The following is a 16,659-nucleotide window of genomic DNA, read 5'->3' on the forward strand; positions in this document are numbered from 1 at the left end:
AATAAACCAGAGTCTTCCCTTAAGAGAGGGGACGTCGAGGGGGAATTCGCTAAAAGTAGTAACACAAGTTGATAGGGCCCAGAGAGAGTGGGAATATTTCCTGGCGTTCATTTCTAGAGGGATAGAATATAAAAGCAGGAAGGGGGATTGTGGAATTTAATACAGAACTGCGGTTAGACCACACTTGGAGTTACTGTGCGCAGGAAAGGTTGACCAGGATTGAGAGGGTGCAAGTATCATAAGGGACAGGAGGAGGCCATTCAGCCCCTCGAGCCTGTTCCGCCCTTCAGTTAGATCATGGATGATCTGTATCTTAACTCCATCTACCCGCCTTGGTTAAGTAACCCTTAATACCCTCACCCAACAAAAACGTCAGGAAAGATTGAACAGGCTGGGGCTCTTTTCTCTGGAAAGGAGAAGACTGAGAGGAGACCTGATAGGGGCCTTTAAGATTATGAAGGGGGTTCGATAGGGTGGGATTGTGGAGACACTGTTTCCAATTGTGGGCGAGTCCGGGTACAAGGTATAAGATACTCACTGACAGATCAATTAAAGAATTGAGGAGGAATTTCATTACCCAGAGAGTGGTGAGAATGTGGAACTCGCTATCACAAGGAGTGGTTGAGGCGAATAACATAGATGCATTTAAGGGGAAGCTCGATAAACACGAGGGAGAAAGGGATAGAAGGATATGAGGGCAGAGTGGGAAGAGGTAATTAGAGAGGGAGGAGGCTCGTGTGGAGCATACAGCAGTCAGATAAATGACCCAGATCATCTGTTTTAGTGATGTTGGTTGAGGGATAAATATTGGCCCCAGGACACCGGGGAGAACTCCCCCCTGCTCTTCTTCGAAATAGTGGCCGTGGGATCTTTCACACCCACCCGAGAGGGGGCAGACGGGGCCTCGGTTTAACGTCTCATCCGAAAGACGGCGCCCCCGACAGTGCGGCACTCCCTCGGTACTGGCAGTGGGAGTGTCGGCCTGGATTATGGGCTCTGGAGTGGGGCTCGAACCCACTCTGACTCAGGGGCGAGAGACAGTGCTACCACACTGAGCTTTAAGGCGAGGACAGCATTGGGTGCCATGCTCGAATAACCTACTGTCCAGGGTCACACATGGGCGGGGTACCAGAGGAGAGCCAGTGCCCACGGTACCCGTCGCCCCTGCGAGAATCAGCGCCTTCGGGGGGGGGGTGGGGGTTGGGGAGCAAACACAACAGCCGCCCACGTTGAGTCACATTTAATGTCGAGCGTCTCACGCTGAAATGCAACGGATGGACGCAGTTATTAATCTCTGACTGTCACAACTGTTTCAGGCAACAATAGAACTGCTGGAGCAGGACAAGCAATCCTTGACCGCCAAGATGGATCAAATCCTGGACGAGCAGCGTGAACTGATGCAGATGAAATTGGCACTGAGCCTGGAGGTCGCTACCTACAGGTATCTGGCGGCAGCCATTTTGTCTCTTGGCCGCCATTTTAGTCAATATTTTGTCTCAGGGCCACCATTTTAATGAATATTTTATCTCCGGGCAGCCATTTTAGAGGCTATTTTGTCTCTGGGCAGCCATTTTAGAGGCTATTTTGTCTCTGGGCAGCCATTGTGCGAGTGTGTCTGAGTGTGTGTGCGTGTGTCTGGTCTCACACTCAGAGAGGAGGGTTGCCAATCCTCCAGGATTGTTCTGGAATCTCCAGGAATTGAAGATTAATCGCCAGGGCAACTGCGGCGAGCAAAAATCCCGGGAGAAAAACCATCGGGACGTTAAAATAAATGTGCGTTTTTTTAAAATTTTCTTTGAACACTTTAGTCTATTAATTATAAAAATATTGGAAATGGGGGAAAGGCAGTTTGACTGAAAGTCAAGGACCATCCAATCAGGTCACTGTTTATTCGCTTTCCGATTGGCCCGAGGGCGGGGAAGGGGTCCGCGAGGATTGGCGCGTCGGGCGACCAATAGCGGGAGAGTAGTGGCCGTGGGATCTTTTACGTCCACCTGAGAGAGGGGCAGACGGGGCCTCGGTTTAACGTCTCATCCGAAAGACGGCTCCTCCGACAGTGCGGCACTCCCTCGGTAGTGGCACTGGGAGCGTCGGCCTGGATTTTATGTTCGAGTCTCTGGAGTGGGGGCTCGAACCCACGACCTTCTGACTCAGAAGCGAGAGAGAGAGAGAGAGTGAGCGAGAGAGAGGGAGAGAGAGAAAGAGTGAGTGAGAGGGAGGGAGAGAGAGAGAGAGAAAAAGAGTGAGGGAGAGGGAGGGAGAGAGAGAGTGAGTGAGAGGGAGGGAGAGAGAGAGAGAGAGAAAGAGTGAGGGAGAGGGAGGGAGAGAGCACTCCCCACTGATCCAAGGCCGACACCTATAATTTTTTGTAACGGGGTTTAACGTGTTAAATTCGGCCTGCGTCCAATGACCGAGAACTAAGGCAGGATCGAATAAAAGTCCCTTTGAGAAGTGGGAATGGCAAGATCTCAAGACAAGGAATGAGATCACCGCCAAAAAATGGGAGGGCCACACAGACAGAGGGAAAGCAGCGGTGGGTTTTCAAGAGAGATCCTTTCATGCTTAGAAGACGAGGGGAATGTTGTTGTCTGGTTTATTCTCCCCGAGCTCCCGCCACTCAGGAGGGAATGAAGGAAACTTTCTGATTTCATTAACTAACAGAATCAGCCCTCCCGACACTCAAAGCACAGAACAATTAACAGGGGCAAACCTCACACCTCCTGATGCTCTGAGTAGCCACAATGGGCCGTGTTGTGAGTCACAGACAGGCTGAGTCCGGGATGGGGGACACACAATAGGGAGACCTGGGAATCATTAACACGACAATGGGGCAGTTCAGGAAGGCTTTTGTTCTGTTGGCTGCGCTCGAACAGACTAACCCGTCAGACACGGCCTCTCGCTGAATAAATCTCTCACGTTCCCTTTCTCTCTCTCACACTCACACCGTCTCTCTCTCCCTCTCATACCCACACCCTCTCTCTCACTCTCTCTCTGTCTCTCTCTCTCTCTGTATCTCTCTCTGTCTTCATCTCTCCGTCTCCATCTCTCTGTCTCTCTCCATCCCTCTCTCTCCCAGTCTCTCTCTCTCTCTCTGTCTCTCTCCCAGTCTCTCTCTCTCTGTCTCTCTGACCCTATCTGTCTCTCTCTCCCTGTCTCTCTCTCTATCTCTCTGTCTGTCTGTCTCTGTCTCTCTCCCTCTCTCTCTCTCTCTCTCTCTATCTTTCTCTCTCTTTCCCTCTCTCTCTCTCTCTGTGTCTCTCTCCCTATCTCTCTATCTTTCTCTCTGTCTCGCTCCCTCTCTCTCTCTCTCTTTCTCTCTATCTCTCTCTCTCCCTGTCTGTCTCTCTCTCTGTCTCTCTCTCTCCCTGTCTGTCTCTCTCTCTCTCTCTCCCTGTCTGTCTGTCTCTCTCTCTCTCCCTGTCTGTCTGTCTCTCTCTCTCTATCTATCTCTCTCTCTCTCCCTCTCTCTGTATGTCTCTCTCTCCCTGTCTGTCTCTCTGTCTCTCTCTCTCTCTCCCTGTCTGTCTCTCTCTCTCTCTCTCTCTCTCCCTGTCTGTCTCTCTCTCTCTCTCTCTATCTATCTATCTCTCTCTATCTCCCTCTCTCTGTGTGTCTCTCTCTCCCTGTCTGTCTGTCTCTTTCTGTCTCTCTCGCTCTCTCTCTCCCCCTCTCTCTGTGTCTCTCTCCCTGTCTCTCTATTTCTCTCTCAATCTCTCTGTCTCTCCCTCTCTCTCTCTCTCTGTGTCTCTCTCTCCCAGTCTCCCTCTGTCCCTCTCTCACCCACTGGGGGTAATTCTGATTTGGATCCACAGTGTAAAACGGGGGCTCTGGATTCAGCCGCCTGTTACACATCTCTCCTGACTCTTGTTTTCATTGACTTACGGAAAGAGTTATACAGCACGGATAGAGGCCCTTCGGCCCATCGTGTCTCTGTCCGTCTGTCTAAACCTGGGCAAGATACACTCTCAGAATCTGAAAGTCTCCATCGTGTAACCGTGCGTCCTGCGCCCCCACAGCTCACCCCCCACCTTTGAAACTGCCCCGGCGCGAGATAATGGGGTGAAAGCGCTCGCACCGAGCAGGAACGGATCTGACTGAATATTGACGGGACAGGGCCGTGGGGGGGGCGGCTGAATGGCCGACTGCTGACTCCTCCCAGCAGCAACTCACCATCCCTGAGTCAGGGGGGCGAGCGAGCGAGATCGGACCCTGCCTCCCCTGACCCCACGCCTATCCACCGGTGATGTGGGCAGCAGCACTCCATTAAAGAACAGACCTGCATTTCTATAGCCCCTTTCACCAGCTCAGGACGTCCCAAAACGCTTTACAGCCAACGAAGCACTTTTGTGAAGTGCGGTCACTGTTGTAATGTGGGAAACGCGGCCGCCAATTTGCGCACAGCAAGATCCCACAAACAGCAATGTGATAAATGACCAGATCATCTGTTTTTTTTTTAGTGATGTTGGTCGAGGGATAAATATCGGCCCCAGGACGCCGGGGAGAACTCCCCCCCTGCTCTCCTTCAAATAGTGGCCGTGGGATCTTTCACGTCCACCTGAGAGGGGCAGACGGGGCCCTCGGTTTAACGTCTCATCTGAAAGACGGCACCTCCGACAGTGCGGCACTCCCTCAGTACTGGCACTGGGAGTGTCGGCCTGGATTTTTGTGCTCAAGTCTCTGGAGTGGGGGCTCGAACCCAAGACCTTCTGACTCCAAGGCGAGCAAGAGAGAGAGAGAGAGAGATACCCACTGAGCCATGGCTGGACACAAATAAATATCACTCGGAGTGTGAATGTTGCAAAGGTTGGTCACAGCATCCGGTCCCACATCTCCTGATTCGAGCAGTGGTGGGAACATGTCTGTGAGTGTGTCTCTGTGTGTCTGTGTGTGTGTGTGTGTGTGTGAGGGGGTGGTGACTGGATCCTCAGTCAGTCGGACCCACTGATAAGGGCTGACAGTTGCTGGACGGGTGCGGAGAGCTCAGGAATCCGTGGAGAGGCAGCTGTCGAGGGTGAGAGGCTGGGAACAGCCTCGGGAATGCTGGGGGAGGGGTGGGCAACAGCTGCGATCCTCGGCTCCTGACTACAAAAGGTCCTGATAGATCTGGAGCAAGAGGAGGATGTGTAAACGGGTTAACAATTATGTGTTCGAATAGCACAGAGGGGGGGGTTTAAATCCCCGGATATTTTCAGCTCCCAGGGTTTATTTATATATATCTCCATCACTGCCCCCTGGTCTGCTGCTCTCTCACTCTAGAGACTCGAGCCCATAATCCAGGCCGACACTCCCACCGCAGTACTGAGGGAGTGGCCGCACTGTCGGAGGTGCCGTCTTTCGGATGAGACGTTAAACCGAGGGCCCCGTCTGCCCCTCTCAGGTGGACGCAAAAGATCCCACGGCCGCTATTTCGAAGAGTTCTCCCCCGGTGTCCTGGGGCCAATATTTATCCCTCAACCAACATCACTAAAAAAACAGATTATCTGGTCATTCTCATGTTGCTGTTTGTGGGATCTTGCTGTGCGCAAATTGGCTGCTGCATTTCCTACATTACAACAGTGACCACACTTCAAAAGTACTTCATTGGCTGTAAAGGACTTTGGGACGTCCTGAGGCCGTGAAAGGTGCGACAGAAATGCAAGTCTGTCTTTTTCTTTCTTTAACTTACGTCCAGTGCCTTTAACGTAGTAAAACGTCCCAAGGCGCTTCCCAGGAGCGATTATCGAACAAAATTTAACACCGAGCCACATGAGGAGATATTAGGACAGGTGACCAAAAGCTCGGTCAAAGAGGGAGGTTTTAAGGAGTGTCTTAAAGGAGGAGAGAGAGGTGGAGAGGTTCAGGGAGGGAATTCCAGAGCTTAGGGCCCAGGCAGCTGAAGGCACGGCCGCCAATGGTGGAGCGATGGAAATCGGGGATGCGCAAGAGGCCAGAGTTGGAGGAGCGCAGAGATCTCGGAGGGTTGTAGGGGCTGGAGGAGGTTACAGAGAGGGGGAGGAGGGGGGCGAGGGGCCATGGAGGGATTTGAACACGAGGATGGAGAATTTTAAATTCGAGGCGTTGCTGGGCCGGGAAACAGACCACAGAAGCCGTCAGAAGCACGGATTAGTTGTGTTCCGTTTTTCCGAAGATTGCTTGGATCTGGAGATTCGTCCCACTCCCCCCCCCCGCCACCCCGTTGTCCCGTCTCACATCTTCCGGCACATTCTTGCCGGGTGACGCGAGTTTGCAAAGGGTCGCATTACGTCATTCCCCAGCACCCCGCTCTTTATCTTCTGCTGAAAAGCTCTTGGCAGGACCTCCCTCTGCCCGATTGTTGCTGCTCATTGTCTGGTGATTAGTCTGCAGGCAGCCATGGGCTTCACAGACCATCGAGCGACTCATCACCGTGTATATACACGCACACGCACACACATATACACACACACACACACACGCACACACAGATACAACAGACACGCACACGCACAAACGCAGGGACGGCTGTGTGGGGCCAACCACAGAAGCAGACAGAGCAAAAAATGAAAGATTTGAGTTTAAAAGATCTGTTTAATATCCTAGAGCTCTACTGGATGCCGAGGTTCGAAGATTACACTCATCAGCAGTGACTCCCAGACTCCCGGCGTCTCACAGAGGTAAGGGGTACCCTGGGGTACTTACTGTACCTCGCTGGACTTACATACGTCACTGTGTTATTTATTTATCGGTGTGCGACACACAGGAAAGCCCCTCTCGCCGTGTTTAATCGTAGAATCTGACAGCGCAGGAGGAGGCCAATCGGCCCATCGTGCCTGTGCTAGCTCTTTGAACGAGCTCTCCGATTAGTCCTTTCAGGCAGCGCATTCCAGATCAAAACAACTCGCTGCGTGAAATAACCTCATCTCTCCCCCCCCCCCTTTTGCCAATTCACCTTAAATCTGTGTCCTCTGGTTACCGACCCTCCTGCCAGTGGGAACGCTCGCTCCCCTATTTACTCCGTCAAGACCCCTCATGATTTTGAACGCCTCGATTAAATCTCCCCCTCGACCTTCTCTGCTCTCAGGAGAACAACCCCAGCCACTCTCCTCCCACCAGCCACGCTGCCTCCTGACAGAGGCAACAAAAAAAAAAAGACAAGTCCTTAGGCCAATTTTTAAAAAAAACGCAGGGAGATTCCCAAAGATAAGAAAGAATGTGTGTTTCTCCAGCGTCTTTCACCACCTCAGGACGTCCAAAGGCGCTTTACAGCCAATGAAGTGCTTTTCTGATGCTTGGTTGCTGTTGTAATGTACGAAACATGGCAGCCAAGGGGATCAGACGAGTTTCAAGAGACCATTGTGACCAGGAGACACATTGGCAACAACAATTTGCGCCTTTAAAGTAGTAAAACGTCCCCAAGGCGCTTCACAGGAGCGTAAATCAGACAAAATTTGACACCGAGCCACATGAGGAGATATTAGGACAGGTGACCAAAAGCTTGGTCAAAGAGGTAGGTTTTAAGGAGCGTCTTAAAAGGAGGAGAGAGAGGCGGAGAGGTTTAGGGAGGGAATTCCAGAGCTTAGGGCCCGGGCACGGCCGCCAATGGTGGAGCGAAGGAAATCGGGGATGCGCAAGAGGCCAGAATTGGAGGAGCGCAGAGATCTCGGAGGTTACAGAGATACAGAGGTTACAGAGATACAGAGGTTACAGAGATACAGAGGTTACATCCCCCCAGTGCCCACCTACCTTCGAAATGAAGTCACTTCGGCCAAACTCAGGAATACGTCCAGCTCCTCTTTGAATGTTCGCAGTGAATCCACAATCACGGAACGCGCTTGTTCAATTGCTCGACGGCTCTCTGTGAAAAGAAATAACTCCTGACATCTTTTAACTAGTTCTACCTTTAGGCAGCTTCGACCCGTCTCTCCCGGTCCTCCCTAACCCATCCAACTCAAACAGACCATTAACATGAGGGACTTGAGTTACGTGGAGAGACTGGAGAAGCTGGGATTGTTCTCCTCAGAGCAGAGAAGGTTAAGGGGAGATTTAATCGGGGTGTTCAAAATCATGAGGGGTTTTGACAGAGTAAATAAGGAGAAACTATTTCTGTTGACAGGAGGGTCGGTAACCGGAGGACACAGATTTAAGGTAATTGGCAAAAGAACCAGAGTGGGAGATGAGGAGAATTTTTTTTACGCAGCGAGTTGTTCTGATCTGGAATTCACTGCCTGAAAGGGAGGTGGGAGCAGATTCAATAATAACTTTCAAAAGGGGAATTGGATAAATAGTTGAAAAGGAAAAATTTGCAGGGCGATGGGGAAAGAGCAGGGAGGAGTGGGACTGATTGGATAGCTCTTTCAAAGAGCCAGCACAGGCAGGATGGGTCGAATGGCCTCCCTCTGTGCTGTATCCTGCTAAGATTCTATGATAACACGGACCAAATCTATTACTTTCATTATTTTAAAGACCTCAATCAAATCTCCTGTAATTCTATAACTTGCGTGAGCAATCAATCGTCATTCCAAATCTTCCTCCCCCCTCAGTTACCTTTAATTCACCCACTCATGTTATACTCCAAGCCCCTTTCATGAACCTAACTGCACATTTGGCCACACTGAAGGACATTTGCCACTTTTCCAATCTCTCCAAACCCTGTTACAACCTCTTCCGAAAATCAGACTTTCCACACGATCTGATGTCATCTACAAATTTAATTAATGTTCCTCCTCCCATCAGTCCCTCTCCATCCAGAGTCCGTGTCTGATTATTCGATCACGGACTCTCCCCCCATCAGTCCCTCTCCATCCAGAGTCCGTGTCTGATTATTCGATCATGGACTCTCCCCCCATCAGTCCCTCTCCATCCAGAGTCCGTGTCTGATTATTCGATCACGGACTCTCTCCCCATCAGTCCCTCTCCATCCAGAGTCCGTGTCTGATTATTCGATCACGGACTCTCTCCCCATCAGTCCCTCTCCATCCAGAGTCCGTGTCTGATTATTCGATCACGGACTCTCCCCCCATCAGTCCCTCTCCATCCAGAGTCCGTGTCTGATTATTCGATCACGGACTCTCCCCCCGTCAGTCCCACTCCATCCAGAGTCCGTGTCTGATTATTCGATCACGGACTCTCCCCCCATCAGTCCCTCTCCATCCAGAGTCCGTGTCTGATTATTCGATCATGGACTCTCTCCCCATCAGTCCCTCTCCATCCAGAGTCCGTGTCTGATTATTCGATCACGGACTCTCCCCCCATCAGTCCCTCTCCATCCAGAGTCCGTGTCTGATTATTCGATCATGGACTCTCCCCCATCAGTCCCTCTCCATCCAGAGTCCGTGTCTGATTATTCGATCATGGACTCTCCCCCCATCAGTCCCTCTCCATCCAGAGTCCGTGTCTGATTATTCGATCACGGACTCTCCCTCCCATCAGTCCCTCTCCATCCAGAGTCCGTGTCTGATTATTCGATCACGGACTCTCTCCCCATCAGTCCCTCTCCATCCAGAGTCCGTGTCTGATTATTCGATGATGGAATCCCTCTCCTCACCATCTGTTGATCCGTCCCTTTAATGAACACTAAGTTCTTTCCTTGATCTCCCTGAATAAACTCGAGGAGTAATTCTCTGTTATCCACAATCCTGCTCCTTATTTAAAGGTGCCCATTGACCATGAATCAACTCCCTCCTCTGGGAGTGTGGTTCCACACCTACTGTCTTGGGTCTTATCTCTAACACTACTTGAAGCCTCTACTTCTAGTTGTACTGACCTAGTTCTCCCATGGCCCTATTGCAGACGCCAGGCAGGAGATGGACAGGAACAAGCTTGCATTTAAAGACAGGAGGGCAACTCTGATGGAGCAAACCGCGTATACGTCAAAGAACAGGGACGAAGGTGGGAATATCTCACGGCTACGAGCACAGTTACACTCGGGAACGGATTCTCCAGCGTACGGATTAAGAGATTGGAGTCTACCCAGAGACAACCGCCCAAAGGAGCTTCAGCCCTTAGCAAAGATCACCACAAGCTCAGAGAATGAAGTCACCACTGATAATGCAAAGAACGAAGTGGGAACTCCAGCACTGGGCTACGAGGAGAATTTATCACTCCACACAATCTTGGAAAGTGCGACGGTTCCCCGAGGGGACTCACAAAGAGTAGATGCGGAGGGGCAGGTGGGAGAGGAGGGTTTCGAAGCAGAGAACCATCAGTTCAATGGAGAAACCAAGGGGAGGGTCACAGAAGCAAAGTACGAGACATCAAAGGGAGAGAAAGAGCAAGAAAAGAGGCAACTCAATGGAGATGTCAAAGAGGATGTGGTAGATAGAGAGGAATTGAACGGGAATATTGATCCAGTGTTGGGAAAAGTACTGTTCAATGGTACAAGTAAGGAGCATGTGGAAGAAGATGAGATGGTTGAGGACAAGAAGGGCCTAGTGCAAGAGGAAGAAGAGATCAATGAGGAACTGCAGGAGAATTTGATGGATGAAAAGCATCAGGAAGATGCGTCAGAATCCAACCCGATGTCAGAGGAGCAACTCTTCCACTGTGAGATTAAGGAGTGTTCACTTGAAGACGTGTTTGAGATAATGGAGAGGAAGAAAGGTCCAACGCTGGAGAAGCAACAGCGTAACGGAGGCGTCAAGGGGCGCGCAATAGAAAAAGAGCAGTCGGGGGGGAAGGACGATCCCGGGGCCGAGAAAGTTAGATTCAACGGCACAGGTAGTGAGAATGTGACAGAAGAAGATAAAGCCGAGATCATTCAAGATGGAGAAAACGAGCAGGGACAATCCAACGGAGAAACTCAGGAGAACATGAGGGACGGTCAGTCAGAGGAAGAGAAAGATTTAGTATCACAAAAGGCGTTGTCCAATGGCACGACTGAGGAACTCATGAGAGATGAACTCAAGCCACGGGTAACTCGGCAAAAGGAAGATCTGGGCTCCGAAAAGGGACAACTGAACGGGGGACCTGAGGAGCACGTAGCGGGAGACAAGGAATCAGAGATGTCAGAGGGGACAATCGATTCAGTGCCAGAGAGGGAATTGTCCCGCAATTGGACTCAGGAGCCCGTGGCAGAGAAGGAGAACCAGCAGACTGAGGTTGAGAAGTTAGGGAAGGAGCTATCGAGTGACACGGACGAGGAACATTCAACAGAAGAGATGTCCCAGATATCCGAGAGAGAGGAAGAGTTAGAGCCAGAGAAGTCACTGGGCAGGGGAACAGCTGAGACGCATGTGGCAGGAGAGGACAAGTCCGAGATAACCGAGGGCGAGGGAAATCTAACGTCAGAGAACGGAGAAATCAAGGAGCAGGCAAGAGATGAGAAATCAGAGACGTCCGAGGTAAACTTTGATTCAATGTCAGAGAAAGGACTGTTCAGTGATACAAACGGGGAGCATGTGCTGGAATGGTTAGAGCAAGAGAGGCTTGGGAAACCAACAAAGAAGAAAGCATCAGAGAATGGACTGTCGACTAATGACCACGTGACAGAAGAAGTTGGAGATGAGATAACTGAGGTCCAGAAAGATCAAACGGCAGAGCAGGAAGAGTACAATATAGGAATAAAGGAATGGATGATTGAAGAAGAGAAGGAAATGTCTGAGGGAAAGAATGATCCAGAGTTTGAGAAACTGTCATCCGGTGACGACATTCAGGAGCACATAATAGACAAAGAGACTCAGATATCTGAGGGGATGGCACCAGAAAAAGGACAATTCGGTGGGGATATCGAGGAGCAGATGACAGACAAAGAGGCGTCAGAGGGCAAGGTCAAAGCAGCCTCCGAGAAAGTGCTGCTCATTAACACAACTGAGGAGCAGGCAGATGAAGACAAGACCTTGGTGATTCTGGGAAAGGAAGATCTGGGGTCAGAGGAGAAGGAACTAAATGAGGAAATTAAAGAGTCCGAGATATCTGAGGAATTGGCCAACCAAGTGATGGAGAAAGGACTTCCCAGTGACACAAATCAGGAGCAAGTGACAGAAGACACCATAATTCAGAAAACTGAGAAGATAGATCTGGGGTCAGAGGAGGGGGAACGAAATGAGGAAATTAAAGAGTCCGAGATATCTGAGGAATTGGAGATTTCAGAGGTGGCAGAGCAGGAGGTGCCTCAGATAGCGGAAGAGAAGAGTGAGACCTTTGAGGGAATGGAAGGCCCAGGGTCAGGGAAGGGAATGATTGGTGACACAATTCAGGAGCATGTGACAGAGCAGATGCCTCAGACAGAAGAAGTCAAAAGCAAGATAACCGAGGAGAAAGTTCTGGAGATAGAGAAGACACAATCTAACGGAGAAACCAAGGAACACTGGATAGAAAAACAACAGTCCGAGATAGCTGAGGAATTGGCTGACCAAGTGGTGGAGGAACAAATGATAGAAGACCTCAAACTCCAGAAAACTGAGAAGATAGACCTTGGGTCAGAGAAGGGCCAACTCAATGAGGAAGCTGAGGAACATGCAGTAAAGGAAGATGATTCCGAGATACCTGAGGGAATGAAAGACCTTTCAGAGAAGGAACTGGCTCGTGACACAGCTAAGGAATGTGCAACAGAAGAGGTAGCCCCAACATCAGAGGGAAGGGATGAACTTGTGTCAGTAAAAGGGGAATTCAAAGGAGATTTGGAACATGTGACTGAAGAGTTATCAGTGGAAAAGATTGATCCAGAGGGAGCACTGTTCAGTGATGTGACTCATGAGCAACAGAAGCCCTGGATAGAGGAAGGGGTGTTTGGGACATCTGCGGGAGAGGGCAACCGAGAGCCGGAACTGGGACAATCCGTTGGAGAAACTAAGGAGCACGTGACAGAAAAAGAGCAGTCAGAGGTAGCTGAGGGAATAACTAACCAAGTACCAGAGGCGGAACGGTCCAGTGACACAAATCAGGAGCAGGTGATGGAAGATATGACTCAGATACCTGAAGGAAAGGAAGGCCTCGTGTCAGAGGAAGGTCAGCTCGTTGAGGAAACTCAAGAGCACGCGACAGAAGATGGCAAATGTCAAACGTCAGAGTTGGAAGTTGAATCTGACTCGTACACGGTGCTGCTCAGTGGCACATCTAAGGAGGATGTGGTAGAGGACAATCTCAAGGCAACTGAGGGAAAGCAAGATCTTGTGACAGAAAAGGTAATGTTCAATGATACAACCAAGGAGCTTATGTCAGAAGAAGTCAGGAATCTGGAGTTAACTGAGGATAAGCAAGATCTGGAGTTGGGAAAGGGACAACTCAATGAAGAAGTTGAGGAGCACGTGACAGAAAATGAGATCGCAGAAGGAAATGTTGACCCGCTGTTTAGTGACACGGCTGTGAGACGTGAATCAGAGGAAGACAAGTCTCAGGTAACCGAGGGAAGGAAAGATCTGGGATCAGAGAAAGGACAAGACAGCGAGGAAACTGAGGAGCATATAGAGGACGACAAGGAACCTGAGATCGCTGAACAGAAGGCTACAGCAACTGGCAACAATGAAGATTATCCTGAGGTGAAGAAGGCGAGCCCAGTGGACGAGATGAAATTGGTTGAGGATGAAGTTCCATTTTACACAGAAGAGGCTCTTGCAAGTTCCCAGGCTAATACGTCGGGACATATGGAAAAGGGAGTGGATGAATTGGATGAGCCGTCAGAATCCGAGGAAAGACAAGAGATTGAGGAAGAGAGTGCTGCATCACCTTCCATTACTGAGAACGAAGAGAGGCAAACACCAGGGGAAGAATCTCTGACACCTTCAGCTGCTCAGTCTCTAAACGGAGATTGTTTGGCGGAAGACCTGCAGACGCAAAGTCTTCTTGAAAGCGCAGAGCTGACGAAAGCACCAGGTGGAGTTGATGGCATTGCAGAAGAAGGTGAGGAGTTCAGTCGACAAAATACACGAGAACTCCTGTTAGAAGCACAGGAAGTAGAGAGTCAATCACTGGGTGAATGCCCAGAAGACGTATCTCAGTCACACCAACCTCTCTCAGAAGCACGGGCAACATCCGAGGATGAAGATACAGTTCCTTTGGAAGATGCTTTTTCAGAGTCAAGTATGAACACTGAATACATTGCTGTTGAAAATCAGCAAACGTGGACAATGAGAGAAAGGACAGACTCCTTACCTGTACCTGGAGTGATAGGCGGAGACATTAATGTTGGCAAATCAGACTTGACGACAATGTTGAGTTTAGGAGATGAGCTTGTCGAGGCTGATCACATGGAGGAGAGTGACTTCACCTCAAACTCCAATGGGGAGGGTAGTTCGACAAGAAGTGCGGTCGTTCAATCGGAGGATGGTGGATCCATCAATCCGAGAGAGACCAAAGCCGAAACCTTGATTGAAATGGAAGACAAATCCCAAACTCCTGTAAAGGCAGATGTTTCTGAAGCCGTGAACATAGAGACATGGCCAACACCTTCGGACATGGATAGCTCCGCGGCCTCTGGAGGTGAAGATTCAGTTTCCCAAACGCTGGAAAGCCCAGCAAAGACCTTGGCAGAGCACGGCGAGAATTTGGAACCACGTCTCTCAGAAAAGCAATTGCAAGAGAGCCGCAATGGTGAAGAGATGGCAGATCGGGAGGACCCACTAACAGCTGAGGAGGTGATCGAAGGGCGTGAATTCCTGAATTCCTTAAAGGAGGAGATAGCTACATCTGCAATTTCAAAGCTGGGCGGAGATCCTGATCAGAGCCCAGCAGAGACAAAGTTTTGCCAAACCATTAAAATGGATGATTTGTTTGAAAACGAATCTTTGATGGATGAGCCTGTGACAATGGCATTTCAGGAAGAGACAACAACAGAGGTTGTCCAAAGTACAAGTCCTGAGAAGGTTGAAGACTCCCAACATCATGAACCAAGAGAGGAAGCAGAAGAGAACTCATTAAACATGAGCCAACTCGGGTCTTTCAATAGCAATAGTCCAAAACTGAATAGTGACAAAGCATTGGCCACAACAGCCAGTACAGATCGCAACGATGATGAGATTGAGCATGGCGTACTAGGAGAACGTGGAAAACTCTTCGGAGATGAAGGTCTCCATGAGTCTAGTGTGTCCCAAGATCTTCATGAGGAGTTTAGTGATGAAAGTGGCCAAACTGAGCTAATTGGAGACACTTACGATACTGCAGCCTTCATCGGGACGCAGCACAGTGCTGAAGACATCGATGATGAAGAACTCACCAAGAAAGATTCCTCACTGCTCGTCAGTCGAGAGATCCAGGAGGAGGCTCACTCTGACAGTGTTGACCTCATGCTGGTGGCACCGTCTCAGCGGGCCGCACCAGAAGAAGGCGACAGCCCTCGCTCAGTCACCTCCTTGACTTCGAAAGCCCGCCAGCAGGAGCTCAGCCAACTGCAAGCCGAGTATTTTGGGGGCTCCGGGAAAGGAGAAGAAACGGCGGTGGGAAAGCTCGCTGCCGCCTACCACTACTGGTCCTCGGAAGATGAGTAGGTGGGCCCCACTCGTGAAACATCGCTGCGTTGCCTTTGCATCACAGCACCTCCACGGCCCAACTATCCCAAGGAAGAGAGTGCTGATCCCCATGGGCACTTGAAACCTCTCGAAGAGCGGCTTGGCGATCACATCATCGTCCAATAGATGCTATTTAAACACGAGTGTTTAACTGTCAATCCTGCTCAATGAAGTGGACAATCTGGCCAGTGTCCATGCCACTGATTTGAGTGGCATGTTTCAGTCGTACTGTTGGACAGCTCACAGGAGAATGACTCATTTCCAGAAAGCAGGCGACGTCTTTTTTTTCCGGAGCAAGGCAGCCTGGTGCTTAATCTATTCTGGAACGGAGTTAACAAGCGGCCACCTCCCAGTCAACAAGCATTAACGGTCTCAATGCACGTCAGCTAACTCTTCAATCTTAATGGTTTCCACCAGCGATGTAATCCCCTTTGTCATGTGCTGTTTGAATTGATTTGAGTTTTTAAAATTAGACATTAGCAAGTGTGTGCATGAAAAGCGAGCCTGGCAGCAGATCTGGACATCGCTGGCGCCCTGGGGATCAGGATCTCTCGTCTTGCATGAGCAAAGAATCATTTTCTGTACATTATTTTTTAAACACTACTTAGCGTGGATGTTAAACTTGTGTAGTTTCAAGGGAATAAAGAAATGGAAAAATAAATAATCCAGGGATTTGAGTCTTCAATTTAATACTTAGCTGGTGTTGCATGCTTTATAAAAGCAATAAACTTGCATTTATATAGCACCTTTAACATCCCGAGGCGCTTCACAGGAGCAATTAGCAAATAAAAATTTGACACCGAGCCACATAAGGAGACATTAGGACGGGAAGGAGGTAGGTTTATAATGGAAATATAAATGTAAGGGCTGAATACATGATTTTTAAGTGGGGACTGGATTATGCCTGAGTGCCCAGATCCTGTTATCTCCCGCCCGGTAAACCTGCTTTACCTGAAGACTACACTTGTTCGCAGTTCCACGGCAGGTTGACAAGTCACTGTGCAATTTGGTAAATGGTCACACATTTCCCACCTTCGGCTTTGGTCCATTGAATGACTTCAAAAAAGCTCTGCGAGGTGGAGCTCCCAATCTTCAAGGTACTTCTGTCTTCTTTGCCGATTCCTCCTCGCCTCTAACCTCTGACCTCTCACCATTGCCGCCTTGCTTGTCTGAATTTTATCGATATTACTATGGACGGGTCTCCCCTCTCCTAATCTTAAAATATTCAGTCCTATACAGGTAATAAAGCTCGACATCTACA

At 49.8% G+C, this 16,659-nt stretch overlaps 1 protein-coding gene across 1 annotated transcript in view; it reads left to right on the top strand.

Moving 5' to 3' along the window:
* Positions 1–16,062, top strand: part of LOC137306677 (tanabin-like) — a 20,321-nt gene extending 4,259 nt beyond the window's left edge. Inside the window, exons 2-4 of the mRNA XM_067976020.1 lie at positions 1,317–1,441; positions 6,559–6,632; positions 9,748–16,062. Of these exons, the coding sequence (XP_067832121.1) occupies positions 1,317–1,441; positions 6,559–6,632; positions 9,748–15,377 (5,829 nt within the window). The 3' untranslated portion in view covers positions 15,378–16,062. The remainder of the gene's footprint in view (positions 1–1,316; positions 1,442–6,558; positions 6,633–9,747) is intronic.
* The last annotated feature ends 597 nt before the right edge of the window (positions 16,063–16,659 follow it).

The sequence above is a fragment of the Heptranchias perlo genome, chromosome 44 (genome assembly GCF_035084215.1).
Source record: "Heptranchias perlo isolate sHepPer1 chromosome 44, sHepPer1.hap1, whole genome shotgun sequence".
In the NCBI taxonomy this organism is placed as follows: domain Eukaryota; kingdom Metazoa; phylum Chordata; class Chondrichthyes; order Hexanchiformes; family Hexanchidae; genus Heptranchias; species Heptranchias perlo.